The 19,028-nt window shown below is 42.0% G+C and overlaps 2 protein-coding genes across 17 annotated transcripts in view; one reads left to right on the plus strand and one right to left on the minus strand.

The window, feature by feature from the left end:
- slmapa (sarcolemma associated protein a) overlaps positions 1-8,812 on the minus strand; it is a 192,019-nt gene extending 183,207 nt beyond the window's left edge. For 9 of the 16 annotated variants that reach the window (XM_078209585.1, XM_078209582.1, XM_078209583.1 and 6 more), the window contains exon 1: positions 7,630-8,181. In XM_078209585.1, the coding sequence (XP_078065711.1) occupies positions 7,630-7,827 (198 nt within the window). In that variant the 5' untranslated portion in view covers positions 7,828-8,181. Of the gene's footprint in view, positions 1-7,629 lie in introns of all 16 variants that reach the window. The other 7 variants (XM_078209584.1, XM_078209581.1, XM_078209574.1 and 4 more) reach the window with 1 other exon arrangement.
- Positions 8,813-9,040: 228 nt separating this feature from the next.
- dennd6a (DENN/MADD domain containing 6A) overlaps positions 9,041-19,028 on the plus strand; it is a 96,051-nt gene continuing 86,063 nt past the window's right edge. Inside the window, exon 1 of the mRNA XM_078209590.1 lies at positions 9,041-9,587. Coding sequence (XP_078065716.1) covers positions 9,276-9,587 — 312 coding nt within the window. The 5' untranslated portion in view covers positions 9,041-9,275. The remainder of the gene's footprint in view (positions 9,588-19,028) is intronic.

Raw genomic sequence — 19,028 nt, forward strand, 5'->3', positions numbered from 1 at the left:
AAAAAATCAACTCGCTGGGCTGTTTATTCAAGATAGGAAAAGGAGCATGATGCTAAGAAAAGTTGAGAATGAAACATTGGTTATTTTGAAAGATGAAAATTGGATTTACCAGCCAAGATGGTGAGGTGCATACTAATAATTTCCAGTATATGATCTATGATGCCCTTGTGTTTTCAAAATAGTTCTAAGTAAATGGAAAATCCAGCTTAAAATATTGCACAGGAAGTACACCCTAATGTTTTCCTACTCTATGGGTTTGGCTGCTTGCAAAAAGCAACATTGGGTGTCAAACAACTAACATTGTTAAAAGCATTTTTTGAAAAAGAAATTCCATCCAAAGGCATTCTGATCCTTGATTTTAGTTAAGTCTTATGACATACTGAGCCTGAAAATATTGTACACAAAATTTGAGGTGCTGATTATTTGTTGAGTGGTCACCAAGACAAAAATCATAGCTTTTCAAGAGAAGCAATAATTTTGATGGAAATGTGACTGCAGAGAAGTCAAAACAACATTTACTGGAGCAGTGAGCAGTAAACCTTTGGATTTTTCTACCAAGATCAGTGGCTCAGAGTTACGCCTATGCTTGCCAATGTGAAAATCATCCATAAATTAGCAATCCAAAAATTTAACTAATCCCAAAAATGATATTTCGAGACTGTCTTAACTGAAACAGTGCATTAACAATATTACTTCACCCTAATCGGCTTTTGACTGAACGAGGCGTGAAATGCAGGAGTTTTTTTTTCAGCTACAAGACTAACACATTTAAGGTATGCATTCCCCCAAATTGTATATTGCATCTTGCAATATACGACAGATGTTTGCAATGTATTTTATCGCATAACGCTAATACATAATCATTTGATTATACTTGTTTCCCACTTATTTTTGACGGGTGATAGGATTATTTGTTGTCAGCCAATTCATAGAATAATCACTACGGTGCAGAAAGAGGCCATTCAGCCCATCTGGTCTGCACCAACTCTCTGACAAAGCATCTCAACCAGGCCCTAACCTCATAATCCATCTATTTACCCCACTAATTCCCCTAACCTACAAATCTTGGGACACTAAGGGGCAATTTAGTATGGCCAATCCACCTAACCTACACATCTTTTGGACTGTCTATGTTTTAGTGATTACTGGCATCCTTCATTTTCAACTAATCACAGGTATTATTTAACACCTGATGCAAAACATCCAGCCTAAGAAATCAATGAGTTTGTAACTTGTTCCAAAATATTTGGGGGGGGGCGATTCTCCCATCCCGCTGTGCTGCTTTTGTAGTGCAGCAGGCTGGGAGACTCAAGCGGAAGCCATTTTGCAGGCTCTCCGCTGGGCGCCACGGCTTCCGCGAGTGTCCGACAACCAGATTTCTGGTGCCGTCAGCTTCACACCAGAAATTGGTGTAGAGCTGCATAAATTATTCCAATGCTAATTTTGATCTATTTTATCTTTCATTAGCAGGCCCGGGACTAAAGTCTCCAGGCCCACTAGTCCCCAGCACCCCCGCCCACAGGAGTGTTTCACTCCAATGCGATTTATTACAGCTTCCCACTTGTGTGGGGAGCTGGCAGCTCAACCCTGCTGGAGTGAAAGGGGGCATCAAGACCCCCCAGAGGGTCGGGGTAAGGTTAATGCCCTCTGGGCTTTGCCACCTTAGTAAGAAGTTTAACAACACCAGGTTAAAGTCCAACAGGTTTATTTGGTAGCAAAAGCCACACAAGAGAACTTTGCCACCTTGGCAGTGCAAGCCTGGGCCCCCTGCACTGCCCAAGGGGTCAAGTGGCAATGCCCACTGGACATTGGGCAGTGCCAAAAGGGGTGGGGCTTCTGTGGGGGGGGAAAACGATTGTTGGAATCGTCCCTCTGCATTTAGGATCGTGAGCAGAGGGAGGGAGGCCAGCGTTTGGAGCACGGGGCTTCGGAGGGGTAGCATTGCAGGATCACGAGGCTGGCCAGCAATCGGGAAGTCGGCAGGCCTACTGCACATGCGCTGATCTTGGTGCTGACATATCAGTACAAGCGCAGTGGCCTGCTCAGTGCTATGCTGACAGCCTCTCCAGCGGGAATAGCCACGCCCACTGATTTTTGGACTGATTCCCGCTAGTGCACTCAGCAGTGCACAGAGTGTGGGAGATAAATTTTGAAACTCACGCTGAAAAAACCAGCAGGATTTACTCCAGTTTTTACCCAAATTCAACACTTCAAATTTTTTTGGGCGAATCGCCCCCTTGGCCTCCAATCACATTTAGAATGCATTGAAAAAAGCACAAAAACTCTAATGCCAAGTTTTTTATATTTTCAAAATTAATTAAAATATCTTTCACTGACTGCAATTCATGGAGAAACGAGCTTGGGCCAGTATTAAAATGTCCTGAAAGAGACATCGGATAAACTGTATCATACCCATATTTTCACCATGATCTTTGGTTGTAAACAACCAAGGTCATATCAGTGGTTCTGGGCAGGTATGGGAGTGGGGAAGAGAGATAATATTACAGATGATGGCTATAGTTTATACAAACATACACCTGCTGCTTGATAGTTACATTTATGTGAATGTAACCTTCCCCCTATGTCTAGCAATATCTTTAAAACACTCATATGAGGAAGTTTTCTGTGCTCTTCCATCAGCAATGCTATTGCTGCTTCTCCCTCTATCCATAGATGCTGCCTGGTTTGTTGATTGAAACAAAAACAGAACATGCTGAAAACAATCTGCCAGCATTCCGAGTATGTTGCTTCTTGATTAATTTACAGAACATGATCTAAAATGCTTGGTGTTCAGCAAATCTTCTCCTAAAGGAAATGGAATTTTTAGCATCAGACGAAAATTATTTTATAAAACGTGCCACTTCAAGAGGAAAGAAAAACTTGCAATGTCTGAAAATCAAACCAAGGGGAAAAGGTTCATCTTTATGTGAAACTGATCTTATTGAGCAGACTGACAGTGATAATAGACTGCAAAACTTTTAATTGGGCACAATATTCGCTAAAAATTAAGTACATATGATCTTGAAAGTGTCAGTGGATGCAAACTGACAGACATTCTTCATTATTTATTTGATACTTTAGGCATAAATAATACAATTATTTCAAAACGTTCTGCTGTCTCATTGTGCTAATTCCACAATTTCACTGATAATAATTGAATGACCTTTTTTATTTGCACTTGGATTTTTCAACCAACAGAACACACAAATTTCCAGGCTAAAACAAAACAGAGACTAGATGGACTTTTAAATGTTTGTTTTATTGCGACACAACTGTTTACTGGCGAGATTTAAATTCCCTCTACATTTTTGTACCATGAAATGCCATGCTTATACTATCTTGACAAACGTAAGATTGTGAGGAAAATAAGTGGGATTTTTTTTTAAATTTATGTATTTCTTCCCGTGGAATTTAGACATATATATTAAATAGTATTTCTGTGCAAGTGTAAACATACACGGCTGATGCATCTGAATTTATTTTGTACACAAACAGAAGCGCAAGTCTGCAGAAAATTGCTTTCAAGCTCTTAGTCATTATGTTTATTGTTTCTGATATATTTAAAGTTTATTTATTCGTCACAAGTAAGGCTTACATTAACACTGCAATGAAGTTACTGTGAAATTCCCCTAGTTGCCACAGTCTGGCGCCAGTTCGGGTCAATGCATCCAACCAGCACGTCTTTCAGAATGTGGGAGGAAACCGGAGCACCCGGAGGAAACCCACGCAGACACAGGAAGAACGTGCAAACTCCGCACGGACAGTGATCCAAGCTGGGAATCAAACCTGGGTCCCTGTCGCTGTGAAGCAGCAATGCTAACCACTGTGCTACCCTGCTGCCCCAGTTAAAAACAAACTGCTGGAAATAACATTGCAGTTGGAGACCTTTGGCCTCAAAACACTATGCCCAATAAAATTTTAAGGTCCAGAATAAGGACAGGTCAATCAGTGCCCATCTCCTGACTAAAACAAGTACTATAATCATATTTCTAATATACAGTACATAATGCACATACTCATCCTGCCACCACATTTCCAATGCCAAGCAATACTGCAAACCATAAATTTGCAATGGAAAGATGGCACCTTTTTAAAAAGTACAAACTTTTCAACAACATGACATGCCAGGACTATATAGTCTTCTTATCATTGTTCTTTGGATAAAATCAGGTTAAGTAGATTTTACAAACTTAAAAAGGGACACACAACAACACATCACCAGATGAGTACACTGTATTTTATGTGGTATAATATTACTGTTCTTATCGAGTAATGGATCTTCTGACTTACCATGAACATTCAGCTAAAGATATATATATAGTCTTGTACATAACACACACTACCTGCAAGCGTCACATTTAGACATCACACTTTAACACACTATTAGTAATGCCACAGAAGATAAATAGCACTTCTTTGCTCTAGTGGGGTGCGATTAAATGCAAATTCTAGCTTAAAGTATGGTCCTATTTTTCGGGTTTTATCTGCTGTTTTCACGTCTCCACTCTCAATTAAGTACTCTCCAATACTATATTCTTATTTGTTAATTATAGATCTCCACCCTTCAACAGCCTTTGATGTGGACCATACACAGATGGAATTGCAGATATATACAAAGAAAGATAGGAAGAAAGAGATGTGCAAAGCACAGAGGCCATAGCGTCCTCACTTTAAGGAGCTATCTTGCAAAAGATTATCATCTCTATGGTCAGGGCTTCAATATCAATGGCTAGCAATGAGACAAACCATGTATTGTAGACAAATATGCTATCACTGTAAGGACAAGTGTGGCATGCTATTTATCCACCTTTTTGATCATAGAATGTACAGCAGAGAAGGCAGCCAGCTCTTTTGAAGAGCATATCAAGCTGGGGAATGGTTTTTTTTTTCATATTCCTGCAATTGTTCTTCTTCAATATTTATGCAATGCCCTTCTGGTGGCTACTATGGAACCATTATTCACTATCCTATCAGATAATGCATTCCAAATTTTAACCATTAAATTTTCTTCCCCCATGACAACTCTAGTATTTTTACCAATCATCTTAAATTTGTGCCCTCTGCTTATCGACTCTTTTGTCACTGAAGGCAGTTTCTCTTCATTTGTTCTATCTAAGCTCTGGAATTCCCTCCATACATCTCTCTAAATCTCCATTTCACTTCCTTCATTTCAGACACTTTTTTAAAAAAAACACCTCTTTGACCAAGCCTTTAGTCATCTGGTCTAATATCTCCTTCTGTAGCTCAGTGTCATGTTTATGTTTTATAATGTTCCTGTGGAAGCACCCTAGAATATTTTATGTTAAAGGTGCTATCCAAACAACAAATATAAGCTCTTGTTGTTCAACTCTTCATGATTTTAAACACCTCTATCAAATCTCATCTCAGCCTTTCTGCTGTCAGAACAACGCCAACTTTTCCAATCCATTCACATAGCCCTAATTCCTCATCCCTGGAACATTTCTAGCAAATCTCTTCTGTACCCTCTGCAAAGCCTTCTGTCCTTCCAGCTGTGGCCAAACTAGTGTTTTATACAGTTTTAACATAATTGGGGTTTTTGCATTCAGCCTTGGATCTTCAGGTAAGCGTTCTCCAAGGCGGCCTTCACGACACACGACAGCGCAGAGTCGCTGAGCAGAAACTGATAGCCAAGTTCCGCACACATGAGGACGGCCTAAACCGGGATGTTGGATTTATGTCACATTATCAGTAACCCCCACAGCTCGCCCCTGGTCTTGCATAATCTCACCAGCTGTTCTGTCTGGAGACAATACACATCTCTTTAACCTGTGTTTAATGTTCCCTCCAACCACATTATCTGTACCTTTTAAGACCTGGCTGGCTGTAGAGATTTGCATTCTAATTAGTATTCTGTAACTTGATTTCTGCGTCTGTGCACTGTTGGAGAACAGAGACCACTCCATCTGACGAAGGAGCAGCACGCTCCGAAAGCTTATGGTATTTGCTACCAAATAAACCTGTTGGACTTTAACCTGGTGTTGTGAGACTTCTTACTGTGCTTACCCCAGTCCAACGCCGGCATCTCCACATCATCCCTCCAGATCCACAGACAGCAATGTGCCACAACTTCCTGTTTTGCTCCCTTTGCTAATTTTGTATCCATGCTTTTACCTCATGGATTTCAATTTTGCTAACAAGCGTGATATGTGGCAATAACACCGATTGAAAGACCGTATACACATCACTATCTTCATCCACCTTTTATGCTACCTCATCAAAAAATTCATTCAAATTAATTAAACAGTTTTTCCTCAACAAATCCATGACTGTTCTCCTTTATTAGTCCACTTTTGTCCAAGTAGTTGCTATTTTTCCCTAGATTATTGTTTCTGAGTGCTGACTAACCTGTAATTGCTAGGTTCATCCTTCTCCCCTTTTTGTATATGGGTGGAAAACAAATCATTACAAATAAAAAAAAAATAGACTAGGATTTGTGTGGTTGGGAGCTGTAACTGTTGACAAAGAATAATGGGGAGGCAAGAAGAGGAGAAACAAACATCTACTGGCCTCCATTGTCAAGGTACTGTATTTATTGCCATAGATTATGCAACTTCTATTGCACTGATTAGCAGGGTCACAGTCACCATTGAACCAACCCAGATAGCAGTTGCACTATATGCCTTTTCTGTGCAGTTGAGAAATAAAGGTAAATGAGTCCATAAAAGATAGCCTAAATGAAACAATTATTGCATATATAATGAGATATGAGGAAAAGCTTAATTATTAGGGTTTGGAGTGCACGGCCCAAGAGTGGGGTGGAGGCAAGTTCAATTGAAGCATTCAAAAGGGAACTAGACTGTTATCTGAAATGGAAAAATGTGTAGGGAAAGAGAGAGAAGGCGGGGGAAAGGTATTAAGTGGGTTGCTCATTCAGAGAGCTGGACAAATGGCCTCCTTCTGTACTGTAGCAATTCTGTAATTCTGTGTACAATGAAGAGAATTATAAATATAATTTCTAAAACTAGTCTTATGTTGCACCATAATAGTAAAGTATTAAAAACTGAGGGCAACCAGAAACTTGACTCTAGATAGAATGCAAAAGGAGGCCATTCAGCCCATCGAGTCTGCACTGACAACAATCCCACCTAGACCTTAACCCCGTAACCTCACATATTTACTCCATTATTCCCTCTAACCTACGCATCCCAGGATACTATGGGCCAACCATCACATCTTTGGACTGTGGGAGGAAACCAGAGCACCCAGAGGAAACCCATGCAGACACAGGGAGAACGTGCAAACTCCATGCAGATAGTGACCAAGCCAGATCCCTGGAGTTGTAAGGCAGCAGTGCTAACCATTGTGCCACCATGCTGCTTTGGCATTAGCTAGCTAGTTAAATGTTCAGAAGATTTCAAGCTCAGTAAAGTTTATTATCTAGATTTCAGAATCAACTGATCAAGAAAAACATCAATATGAAGCTTTAAATTAAATAATTTACGGTTTATTTTACCCAAGAAAGCTTTAACACATGAAAATGATCTGAAAAATTGTTAAATCGATACTAGGAACGCACCCAAAAAAAAACACAAACTCAACAGGATTGCGAAAAGCTCTTAAAATAATTGACACTTTCAATTTAATTAGTCCAAAGCGCTTCCTCCTTACCTTGCCTGTTTTGTGGTCGAACCAGATGAGAGCATGGTTTCTCGAAAGCACTTTGCAGTCGAAAGTGGCGTTATTCTGAGCAGGTCTGCAGCGTGCCACGGATCGACCAATTTTGACAGGTTCGTCCAGGTAGACATGGCGCTCCTGAAAAGGGTGCGAGTTTGGCCGACAGGTGAAGATGGCTAGTGCTGAAGGCATAAGGGACTGGTGACGAGCCTCAGTCACAGTGAAGAGAGGAAACTCGCCTTGTGCCACTTCCTGATCCAGGGCGACAATGTCGTTTCAGAATATATTAGAAGAAATGGAAAACAACCCGGCTTTATATATAAATGAGAATATTTACACACGATATCCACAACAGATTCCTGTACAAAACGAGAGATTCATCTTTCATCCGTTAAGACACCCATCTCACTAAATCAGAAACAATTCGACACATCTCCTGTCCTTGCTTGCAGATCTGTGGGTCGAGATTAGTCCATTAGGTCGGTGTTTATTTACCGTCATCTAGCTTTTACAACGGCAAAAAATAAATTAAAAACTTATTGGCCCAAGACACTTAACGACAAGCGCAGCAGACTGCAGGTAAAACGGCCGATGTATTTAGTGCTTTATTTTGCTGCCCCCCCCCCCCCCTCAGCCGGGACAAGGTTATCACCGGAATTTGAGTCACTCTCCCTCGGACGCGTTTGAAAAGCTGGCTTTACAATGATAAGTCGCACATCACAAGTCCTCTTGCGGGGCAATGGAGGGGCGGCCCTCGACGGTTACTGCGGGGGGGGGGGGGGGGAAGAAATGGAAGCGGCACTTTATCTTCTCGAAAGCTCCTCCTGTCAGAGCCAAGAGCTAGGCCTCAGGCCTGACTGAATCCTGACCGCCGAGTCCAAAGTCGTGAACTTGTGACCCGAAATCAAAACAAATCCTTTCGATCAGAGAGAGCAGGATCCAAAAGCTCGCTCGCTTGCCGATCCACGGCAGAAAGAGCAGGCCTTCGAGAAGCAACTGGATGCTGAGAAGCAGGCTCGACACCTGCAACCCGTTAGTAAGGGGGGGGGGGGACAAAATAGGAACTATTCTTCGCCTGTATTCTTGCTCTCCGCCGAGCCCGAGCCTGTAACACGTCCTCCGGCCCTCACCAGAGCCGCCATAGCTTATCACCGCATATAGGCAACAACTTGACAGCGGAAGCCGCCGGCTCCGGGGGCTGATTGACAGCCGGCCCCAACCAATGGTGAGCCGGGCGGCCGGCGGAAAGGCAACCAATCGGAGTGCCCCGGGGGGGCGGGGCTGGGGGGGACAGGAGTCTCGCGCTGGCTGGGCGGGGCGGTTGATTGACGTGCGGAACCAACCAACCAGAAATAGGGGGCCCCGCCCCCACACGCACCCTTAGCCAATCAGAGCGGGAGCGGTCGGGAACGGTGATCGGCTCCAACCCAAAGCAGGAGAGTAAACTCGGCCGGGAGAATCGGAATAATCGCCGAAAGGGAGGAGGAGCAGCCCAAATCATATTTCGCCATCATCAATTGCTCGGTTATTGCGATATCTAAATAACTTTACCCGTGGCTATCTCCTCTGTAATGTGGGTCAGACATTTGAAAATCAAGAGTGCAAATCGCTTCAAAAAGTGACAGTTGGGGAAGTTTTGGATGGGGGGGCTCTTTAATTACGCAACACGCAATCTTGGGCGTCATCACGCAGTTCCTTACGTCGAGTACGTCCCTGGGGGGGGGGGGGATCGGTGCCGTGAATTTTTTTTTAACCGAGAGGAAAACATGGCTCTCCGGGCTATGGTGACAGGTGAGGGCGAGGAGCTGGAGGAGCTGTTGCTGCTGGAGGGGGTCATTCCCGGGAAAGGTTACGCGGACAGGTCGCCCCCTCTGCCCTGGGACAGGTTCGCCGCCTGGGTTCACTGTATCTGCGTGGTGGGATTCGACCTGGAGCTGGGGCAGGCTGTGGAAGTGAGTTGGTGTTCATCGCAGGATAGGCTTCATTATTATTACTTATTGTGTTAAAATAATCAATTTATTTTGCAGCAACTTGGTTTGTGGTGATGTCTAGCCGCCTTAACTTTTGCTTTTTGACGTGAAGACAGCTGTGCGAAAGAGCCGACGCTGCTCTTTGTGTCAGCCGAAGTCAAGGCCGGTTTTTCCAAATATCGGAACTAATTGTGTTTATCTGCAATCCTGAACAATTTTTAAGCAGATGGATTTTTGTTTTACTCGGCTTCTCAAAACATACCAACTTGTTTTGAGGATTTGCATCTATCTGGGCGGTTAATTTAAAAGCTGTAAAAACAAAAGGACCAAAATGTAAGCAGCCGGACGACAAGTTTCACATTTTATGTATTGGATGCAATGTCGAAAAGAGCTTTCGTTTGCTCTTGCTAGCCGCTCTGTACAATCTATTTTCTCAAGCCGTGAGACTTGAGATGGCGGTGTGATAATTCATGACTTTTAGATTTGATTATTTGTAAATAGATTCTGAAAGCTACAATTGACGAGGAATTGCTGATTTTTGAAAGCTCAAAAGCATAGGGCATCAGTGTTTGAAACGTGAAGCTGCTATATAAATACAAAGGAAAGAAAACATATGCAAAAGGAAAGTTTTACTTGGTTTTTTTTGCCTAAATATTTACAGTCATGTTAAATTATTACTCAAATGTAAGACCTTCCACTCGAGTAATTAGATATGATACTTAAGCATTATGGACTTCAAATAACTTGCTTATATCTCATCATGTACTCTGATTTCCTATTTGAGAAGTTCACACAATATACAGATTGAGTACTGTCATAAACTGCAAACCTAGCATATTTTGAGTCTGTTACACTATACTTTAATAATGAGAAAGGTAATATTTTTAAAAAGTCAGAGACAATATCTTAAGAGCTGCAATGCTCTTATACAAAGAACAGTACACCACAGGAACAGGCCTTTGGCCCAGTAGTCAATCTGTATATTGTGTGAACTTCTCAAATAGGAAATCAGAGTACATGATGAGATATAAGCAAGTTATTTGAAGTCCATAATACTTAAGTCTGTGCCGACACAGATGCCTCTCTAATATTTTCTTGCCTCTATGTGGTCCATATCCCTCTATTTTCTGCCCATTCATGTATCTATCCTGATGCCTCTTGAACATTGTTATAAAATCTGTTTCCATCACCACCTCTGGCAGTGCGTTCCAGGCATTCACCACCCTCTGTGTGAAAAATGTGCCCCTTGCATCTCTCTTAAACTTTCCCCCTCTCACTTTCAACCTATGCCCCCGATAATTGACCCTTCGACTCTGGGGGAAAAAGACTCTGAGTATCCACTCTATCCAAGCCTGTCATAATCTTGCAAACCTCTATCAGGTCCCCCCTCATCCTCTGACGCTCCAATGAAAACAATCCAAGTTTGTTCAACCTTTCTTCGTAGTCCATATCCTCCAAACCAGGCAACATTTTGGTAAATCTCTTCTGCACCCTTTCCAATGCATCAACATCCTTTTGGTAGTGTGGTGACCAGAATTGTACACAATACTCCAAATGCAGCCTGACTAAAGTCTTATACAGCTGCATCATAAGACCATATGACATAGGAGCAGAATTAGACCACTCGTCCCATCGTGTCTGCTCCGCCATTCAATCATGGCTGATATTTTTCTCATCCCCATTCTCCTGCCTTTCTCCAGGCCTCACAGTATCCTGTAAGTTTCAATAAGATCCCCCCCCCCCCATATCTTTCTAAACTCCAACGAGTACAGACACAGAGTCCTCAACCGTTCCTCATACGACAAGCTTTTCATTCCAGGGATCATTCTTGTGAACCTCCTCTGGACCCTTTCCAAGGCCAGCGCATCTCCCTTAAATATGGGGCCCAAAACTGCTCACAGTACGCCAAATGGGGTCTGACCAGAGCCTTGTACAGCCTTAGAAATACATCCCTGCTCATGTATTCTAGCCCTCTCGATATGAATGCTAACATTGCATTTGCCTTCCTAACTGCTGACTGAACCTGCGCGTTAACCTTGAGAATCTTGAACAAGGACTCCCAAGTTCCTTTGTGCTTCCTAAGCATTTCCCCATTTAGAAAATAGTCTGTGCCTCCATTTGTCCTTCCAAAGTGCATAACCTCACACTTTTCCACATTGAATTCCATCTGCCACATCTTTGCCCACTCTCCTAGCCTGTCCAAGTCCTTCTGCAGCCCTCCTTTCTCAATACTACCTGTCCCTCTACATATCATTGTATCATCTGCACACTTGGCAACAGTGCCTTCAGTTCTTTCTTCCAAATTGTTAATGTATATTGTGAAAAGTTGTGGTCCCAGCACCGACCCCTGAGGCACATCACTAGTCACCAGCTGCCATCCTGAAAAAGACACCTTTATCCCCACTCTCTGCCTTCTGCCAGACAGCCAATCCTCTATCTATGCCAGGATCTTGCCCTTAACACCATGGGCTCTTATTTAACAGTCTCCTATGAGGCACCTTGTCAAAGACCTTCTGGAAATCTAAATGAATCACGTTCACTGGTTCTCCTTTATCTAACTTCCTGATGAAAACATGATTTTCCAATTCCTATACTCAACGCCCTGATTGATGAAGGCCAGCATGCCATATGCCTTGTCCACCCAAGTTGCCACCTTCGGGGAACTGTGGATCTGCATGCCTAGTTCCCTCTGTATGCTAATATTTCTAAGGACTATACCATTTACTGTATACTTCCTTCTGCAGTAGAACTTCCAAATTGCATCATCTCGCATTTCTCCGGGTTAAATTCCATCTGCCATCTTTCGGCTCAGGTCTGTGGCCGATCTATATCCTGCTGTATTCTCTGACAATCCCGCTCAGTATCTGCTACTTGCCCAATTTTTGTATCATTAGCAAAACAACAGAGGTCCCAGAAGAGAAAATGCTGGAAAATCTCAGCAGGTTTGGCAGCATCTGTAATTTTCCAGCATTTTCTCTTTTGGTTTCAGATTCCAGCATCTCTGCAGTAATTTGCTCTTAACAGAGGCCCCGGCCCTAATCCTTGTGGAACACTGCTTGTCACAGATCTCCAGTTAGAAAAGTATCTCCCACTGCTACTCTCTGCTTTCTATGCCCAAGCCAGTTTTGTATCCATCTTACCAACTCACCTCTGATCCCATGTGACTTCACCTTCTGTATCAGTCTGCCATGAGGAACCTTATCGAAGGCTTTACTAAAGTCCATGTATACAACATCCACTGCCCTGGTCAATTTTTCTTGTCACTTCCTCAAAGAACTTAATCAAGTTGGTGAGACATGACCTCCCCTTCACAAAACCATGCTGCCTATCGCGAATAAGCCTATTCTCTTTCAGATATGAGTACATCCTATCCCTAAGAATCTTCTCCAATAATTTCCCCACCACTGATATAAGGCTCATGGACCTGTAATTTCCCGGATTATCTCTTCTGCCCTTCTTAAACAGAGGAACAATGTTAGCTACTCTCCAGTCCTCTGGTATCTCACCCGTGGCGAAGGAGGATACAAAGATTTTGGCCAAGGCTTCAGTAATTTCTTCCCTCGCCTCTCTCAGTATTCTGGGATAGACTCTATCTGGCCCTGGGGATTTGTCCACCTTAATGTTTTTCAAAACCTCCAATACCACCTCCTTTTTTATCTCATCATGTCCTAGAATGTCACACCATCCTCCTTTCCACACTTGCCATCCATCACATCCTTCTCCTTTGAGAATACTGATGCAAAGTACTCGTTAAGGACCACACCCACCTCACCTGGCTCCACACATACATTCCCTCCACTGTCCTTGAATTACTCTCTTACTCTTTATATACACATAAAAAACCTTGGGATTATCCTTGATCCTGCCTGCCAAGGACATTTCATGGCCCCTTTTTGCCCTTGTAAGTCTCTGCTTAAGCTCTTTCCTGCTATCTTTGTATTCCTCAGGAGCCTTATCTGTTTTCAATTTCCTGAAATTTATGTATGCCTCCTTCTTCTTTTTCACTAAGATCATAATTTCTCTTGTCATCCAGGGTTCCTGAATCTTGCCATCTTTATCCTTTTTACAGGGACATACTTGTCCTGAATTGTTAACAACTGATTTTAAAAAAAAACTCTCACATATCAGATGTGGATTTACCCTCAAACAGCCGCCCCAGTCTACATTCCCCAGCTCCAGACTAATACTGTCATAGTTAGCCTTCCCCCAGTTTAGCACTTTCACTCTGGGACTAAAGAACAAAGAAAATTACTGCACAGGAACATGCCCTTCGGCCCTCCAAGCCTGCACTGACCGGACTGCCCGACTGAACTAAAAACCCCTACCCTTCTGGGGACCATATCCCTCTATTCCCATCCTATTCATGTATTTGTCCAGACGCCCCTTAAAACTCACTATCGTATCTGCTTCCACTACCTCCCCCGGCAGCGAGTTCCAGGCACCCACCACCCTCTGTAAAAAAAAAAAAACTACTTGCCTTGTATGTCTCCTTTAAACCTTGCCCCTCGCACCTTAAACCTATGCCCCCTAGTAATTAACTCTTCCACCCTAGCAAAAAGCTTCTGACTATCCACTCTGTCCATGCCCCTCATAATCTTGTAGACTTCTATCAGGTCGCCCCTCAACCTCCGTCGTTCCAATGAGAACAAACCAAATTTCTCCAACCTCTCCTCATAGCTAATGCCCTCCATGCCAGGCAACATCCTAGTAAATCTTTTCTGTACCCTCTCCAAAACCTCCACTTCCTTCTGGTAGTGTGGCGACCAGAATTGAACACTATATTCCAAGTGCGGCCTAACTAAGGTTCTATAAAGCTGCAACATGACTTGCCAATTCTTAAACTAAATGCCGATGAAGGCAAGCATGCTGTATGCCTTTTTGACTACTTTCTCCACCTGCATTGCCACTTTCAGTGACCTGTGTACCTGTACACCCAGATTTCTCTGCCTATCAATACTCTTGAGGGTTCTGCCATTTACTGTATATTTCCCATCTGTATTAGACCTTCCAAAACGCATTACCTCACATTTGTCCGGATTAAACTCCATCTACCATCTTTCCGCCCTAACCTCCAATTGATCTATATCCTGCTGTATCCTCTGATGGTCCTCATCGCTATCCCCAAATCCACCAGCCTTTGTGTCATCGCAAACTTACTAATCAAACCAGTTAAAATTTTTTCCAAATCATTTATATAACAGCAAAGGTCCCAGCACTGATCCCTGAGGAATGCCACTTGTCACAGCCCTCCATTCAGAAACATACCCTTCCACTGCTCTCTCTGTTTTCTATGACTGCGCCAGTTCTGTATCCACCTTTCCAGCTCACCTCTGATCCCATGCGACTTCACCTTCTCTACCAGTCTGCCATGAGGGACCTTGTCAAAGGCCTTGCTGAAGTCCATGTAGACAACATCCGCTGCCCTACCCTCATCAATCATCTTCGTCACTTCCTCAAAAAACTTGATCAAGTTACTGAGACATGACCTCCCTTTCACAGAACCATGTTGCCTCTCGCTAATACGTCCACTTATTTCCAAGTGGGTGTAAATCCTGTCTCAAAGAATCCTCTCCAATAATTTCCCTACTACTGATGTAAGGCTCACCGACCTGTAATTACCTGGATTATTCTTGCTACCCTTCTTAAACAAAGGAACAACATTGGCTATTTTCCAATCCTTTGGGATCTCTCCTGTAGCCAGTGAGGATACAAAGATTTCTCTCAAGGTCCCAGCAATTTCCTCCCTTGCTTCTCTCAGTAATCTGGGGTATATCCCATCAGGCCCTGGGGACTTGTTTACCTTAATATTTCTCAAGAACCCCAATATCTCCTCCTTTTTGATCTCAACATGACTCAAACTATCTACACACCCTTTCCTAACTACTTCTATACTTTTCTACAAGTATCTTGAAACTTACAGAATTGTGATCACTGTTACCAAAATGGTCCCCCACTGAGACATCAATCACCTGTAAGGGCTCGTTTCCCAGAACCAGGTCTCAGATAGCCTCTTCCGGAGTTGGACTATCTACATCGTGCCTCAAGAATCACTCTTGGACACACTGAACAAACTCTGCCCCGTCCAAGCCCCTGGCACGAAAGGAATCCCAGTCTAGGTTGGGAAAGTTAAAATCGCCCATCACGATAGCCTGTTGTTTTTACATTTTCCCATAATCTACTGACAGTAAATATCAGTTTCTCCACTCACGCTGGCTGTTGTGATTGCACCGCTCCTGTTCCTGAGTTCTACCCATATGGTCTCACTGCATGATCCCACCAAGGTGTCCTCTCTCTGTATAGCTGTGACATTTTCCCTAATCAGTCAAGCAACACCCCCCACCTCTTTTGTCACCCTTTCTCTTGCCTGCAGCACCTAAATCCTGGAATGCTAAGATGCCAGTCCTGCCCTTCTTTCATCCACGTTCCCCGTAATTGCCACAACATCATAGTTCCATGTAGTAATCCAAGTTTTAAGTTCATCCGCCTTACCTGTCATACTCCTTGCGTTCAAGCAAACATACCTCAGACCATCTGCCCTGTCATGTTTTGTACACTGTGTTTTATTTCTCTTGACCTTACTGGACCCATTTGCTGAGTTCTCCATAATCTCTGTACTCCCCTGACCTACTGCTGTGGATCTCTCTCTCTCTCTCCCTCTTTCCGCCCCCGCCCCCCTTATTAGTTTCAAATTCAAATCCCACTAATCGTGAAAAACAAGAAAACATATTTCAAAAGCATGAATGGTTTTACAAAAAAAGTTAATTACATTTGTTAGTAGCATCATTCAATATTAATATATTTTTTAAAAAATGAATGACAAGCCATTCAATTACCATCAAAAACAATTTGATCAATCAAGATTAGAAGTTGCAAATAAGTCCTTGATGAATTGCAGGTTGCACACCCCTGCACTGGACATTATCAAGCTTGCTAATTATTTCAGAATAACAATAGCATGTTTTACTGGAAATAAATAAATGGGGGAAAAGCTCATTTGTTCTTCCTGCATTGTGGCAGATAATGTTATAAACACAGTATTATTTGGTCATCTGCATACATAGAAGGGCTTGTTGCACTAGTAATTAATGAGGCTGGGTGTCAAAACATACAGCAGTATTTTTTAATTATCTTAAGGGGATTTTCACAGTAACTTCATTGCAGTGTGAATATAAGCCTACTTGTGACTAATAAATACACTTTACTTTATTTATAATTAATTCTGATTCACTGATGCATTTCTTTAAAAAAGTTTCTTATTTGATAATCTGGGGGCTATCTTGGGTATCGGCTAATCCCTTTGAGTGCCTCGATGCCTACCATAAGAGGGGAAAGTGAACATAGCCTGAACATTGAAAGAGTACTGCATCATGTACCAAAATGTAAGATTAGGCATTAAGTTTGGAATATCTTTCTTCTAGATATTTGCCATTATGGAAGAGAGCCGTAGCCAATCATTTACTCCGAGCTTCCCAGGGATAATGTCAACCCGGCATGCTAAATTTACCAGCAAATTTGATGTCCAAGTTGAAGATGTCACTATATAATGTATCATACAGGTGCATTGTAAACTGACTTAATCTGATAATGCAAATGCAGTTGAGATTTTTCTCTTCTCCCAGAAAGTAATATCATCCAAAAACAGTCATTTTCCAAACATACACTGATTACAATGAGCTCTACCTCACCACCACCTATCTGAACATCTCCATTTCTCTATGTTGTTAAACTGCTTGTCGAACATTTAGTATTGGATAAGCTGAAATTTCCTTAGGTCCTACCTCAAACTCCCTTCTCTAGCCACGCACTCCATCCCTGGCCCTACCAAATGTCTGAGGCTGAACTTGCAATCTTGATGCTTTATTTTAATCCAAGATGAAGCTCCACACACATTCTTCTTCATCAGGACTGCCTATTTCCATCTCTCTAACATCATCACAATCTGCCCACCCTTCAGCTTATCTACTCCTGAAACCTCATTGATGTATTTGTTACCTTTGTACTTGACTATTCCAGTGCACTCTAGACTGATTAACAAATTTCATTTTCCATAAACTTCAGCTCCTCCAAATCTGCTGCCTAAATGCTAACTCGCACAAATTCTGTTCATCCATCACTCCTGTGCTTGCTGACCACAGTACCTCACAAAATGGCAATGCCTTACTACTTGTACATTTTGAAATGCTGATTCATAAGTTTCATCCTTTGGTTAGGACATTAAATCATGATCTCTTCTGCCTGTTCCAATATTTAAATAGTGTAGATGTTAAAAGAACCTATGAAACCATTTAGAAAAAACAATGTTTTCATCTGTAGCTCAAGCCAACATTCATGTCAACTAACACCACCACACAAATTAATTAGTTATCAATTTTATTTCAATTTTTGGGACCTTAATGCATGCAAATTAACTACAAGGTTTGCTGATGTGAATTAATGTATTCTAAAAAAAATAGTGCACAAAGTATTTGAGGCATCTTTGCGAAGCCCCAAATATTAAATAGCCTTTCAGATTTTCTGATATTAATTTCTTATGGAATACACTTATTGCAGACTATATTAATCAATTCCATTTACTAACTATTGTATTTGAATTGAAATGAAGGACGTTTTTTGGACAATATTGTGAATAAAATTCACAGTCTGGTAATTGTATGATCAATTAAAAAAATTCCAGGAATAAAATAACATTAGATATGATACAGCTTGTAAGTTTTCCTCTTGCAAGTTTATTTTCTCATCCACTACCTGTCAAGGGGCCTGGAGGATTGTTTGCTTCTGTATTTTTGCTAATTATAGCCCTGGATTAGGCCACCATATCTGTGTCAAGAATAGCATACTGTGACTGGACTGCTGACTAACTCTCCCTCCTAAAAGGGAAGAACCTTCTGGGTCTCTGTTTGTTCACTGGTAAATCAGACAGCAATTTCTCGCATCCACATATGCAGTTCAACACAGAAATTAGTAAGTTGCTGTCTGATTTTATCTGCTCCTCCACCAGCATTCAGACATATGAAGGGTGTGAAGTTGTGGTATTTCTCCACTGGATACTCTGTAAACTCGCAGAAAAAGCAATGGCTTGTCCATTCCAGTTTAAGTGAATACTTAACAACGTGTTATACAGTCTTTACTGCCATGCTTCTATAAGTGTGAAATCTCAATCACTGAGATTTTAATTGCTGTTGGAGATTTTATTTAAAAATCCACTTTTTCTGTCTCCTAGCTCCCTCTCTTTCAATCTCAACTTTTCTCTTAATTTTGATTTCTGCACATTATTTTGCATTGAATTCAGTATTTTAATTGCGCTTAACTACTTTAAACTCTGGATAACTACTTTAAACTCTGGATGTTCTAGTAACGAGTCTTCAATCTGGTTGAAAAGGCTGCTGTTGCTTGCCCTGTTCTCATAGACTCTTGAGCCCTTGT

The sequence above is a fragment of the Mustelus asterias genome, chromosome 3, assembly GCF_964213995.1.
Source record: "Mustelus asterias chromosome 3, sMusAst1.hap1.1, whole genome shotgun sequence".
Taxonomy (NCBI): Eukaryota; Metazoa; Chordata; class Chondrichthyes; order Carcharhiniformes; family Triakidae; genus Mustelus; species Mustelus asterias.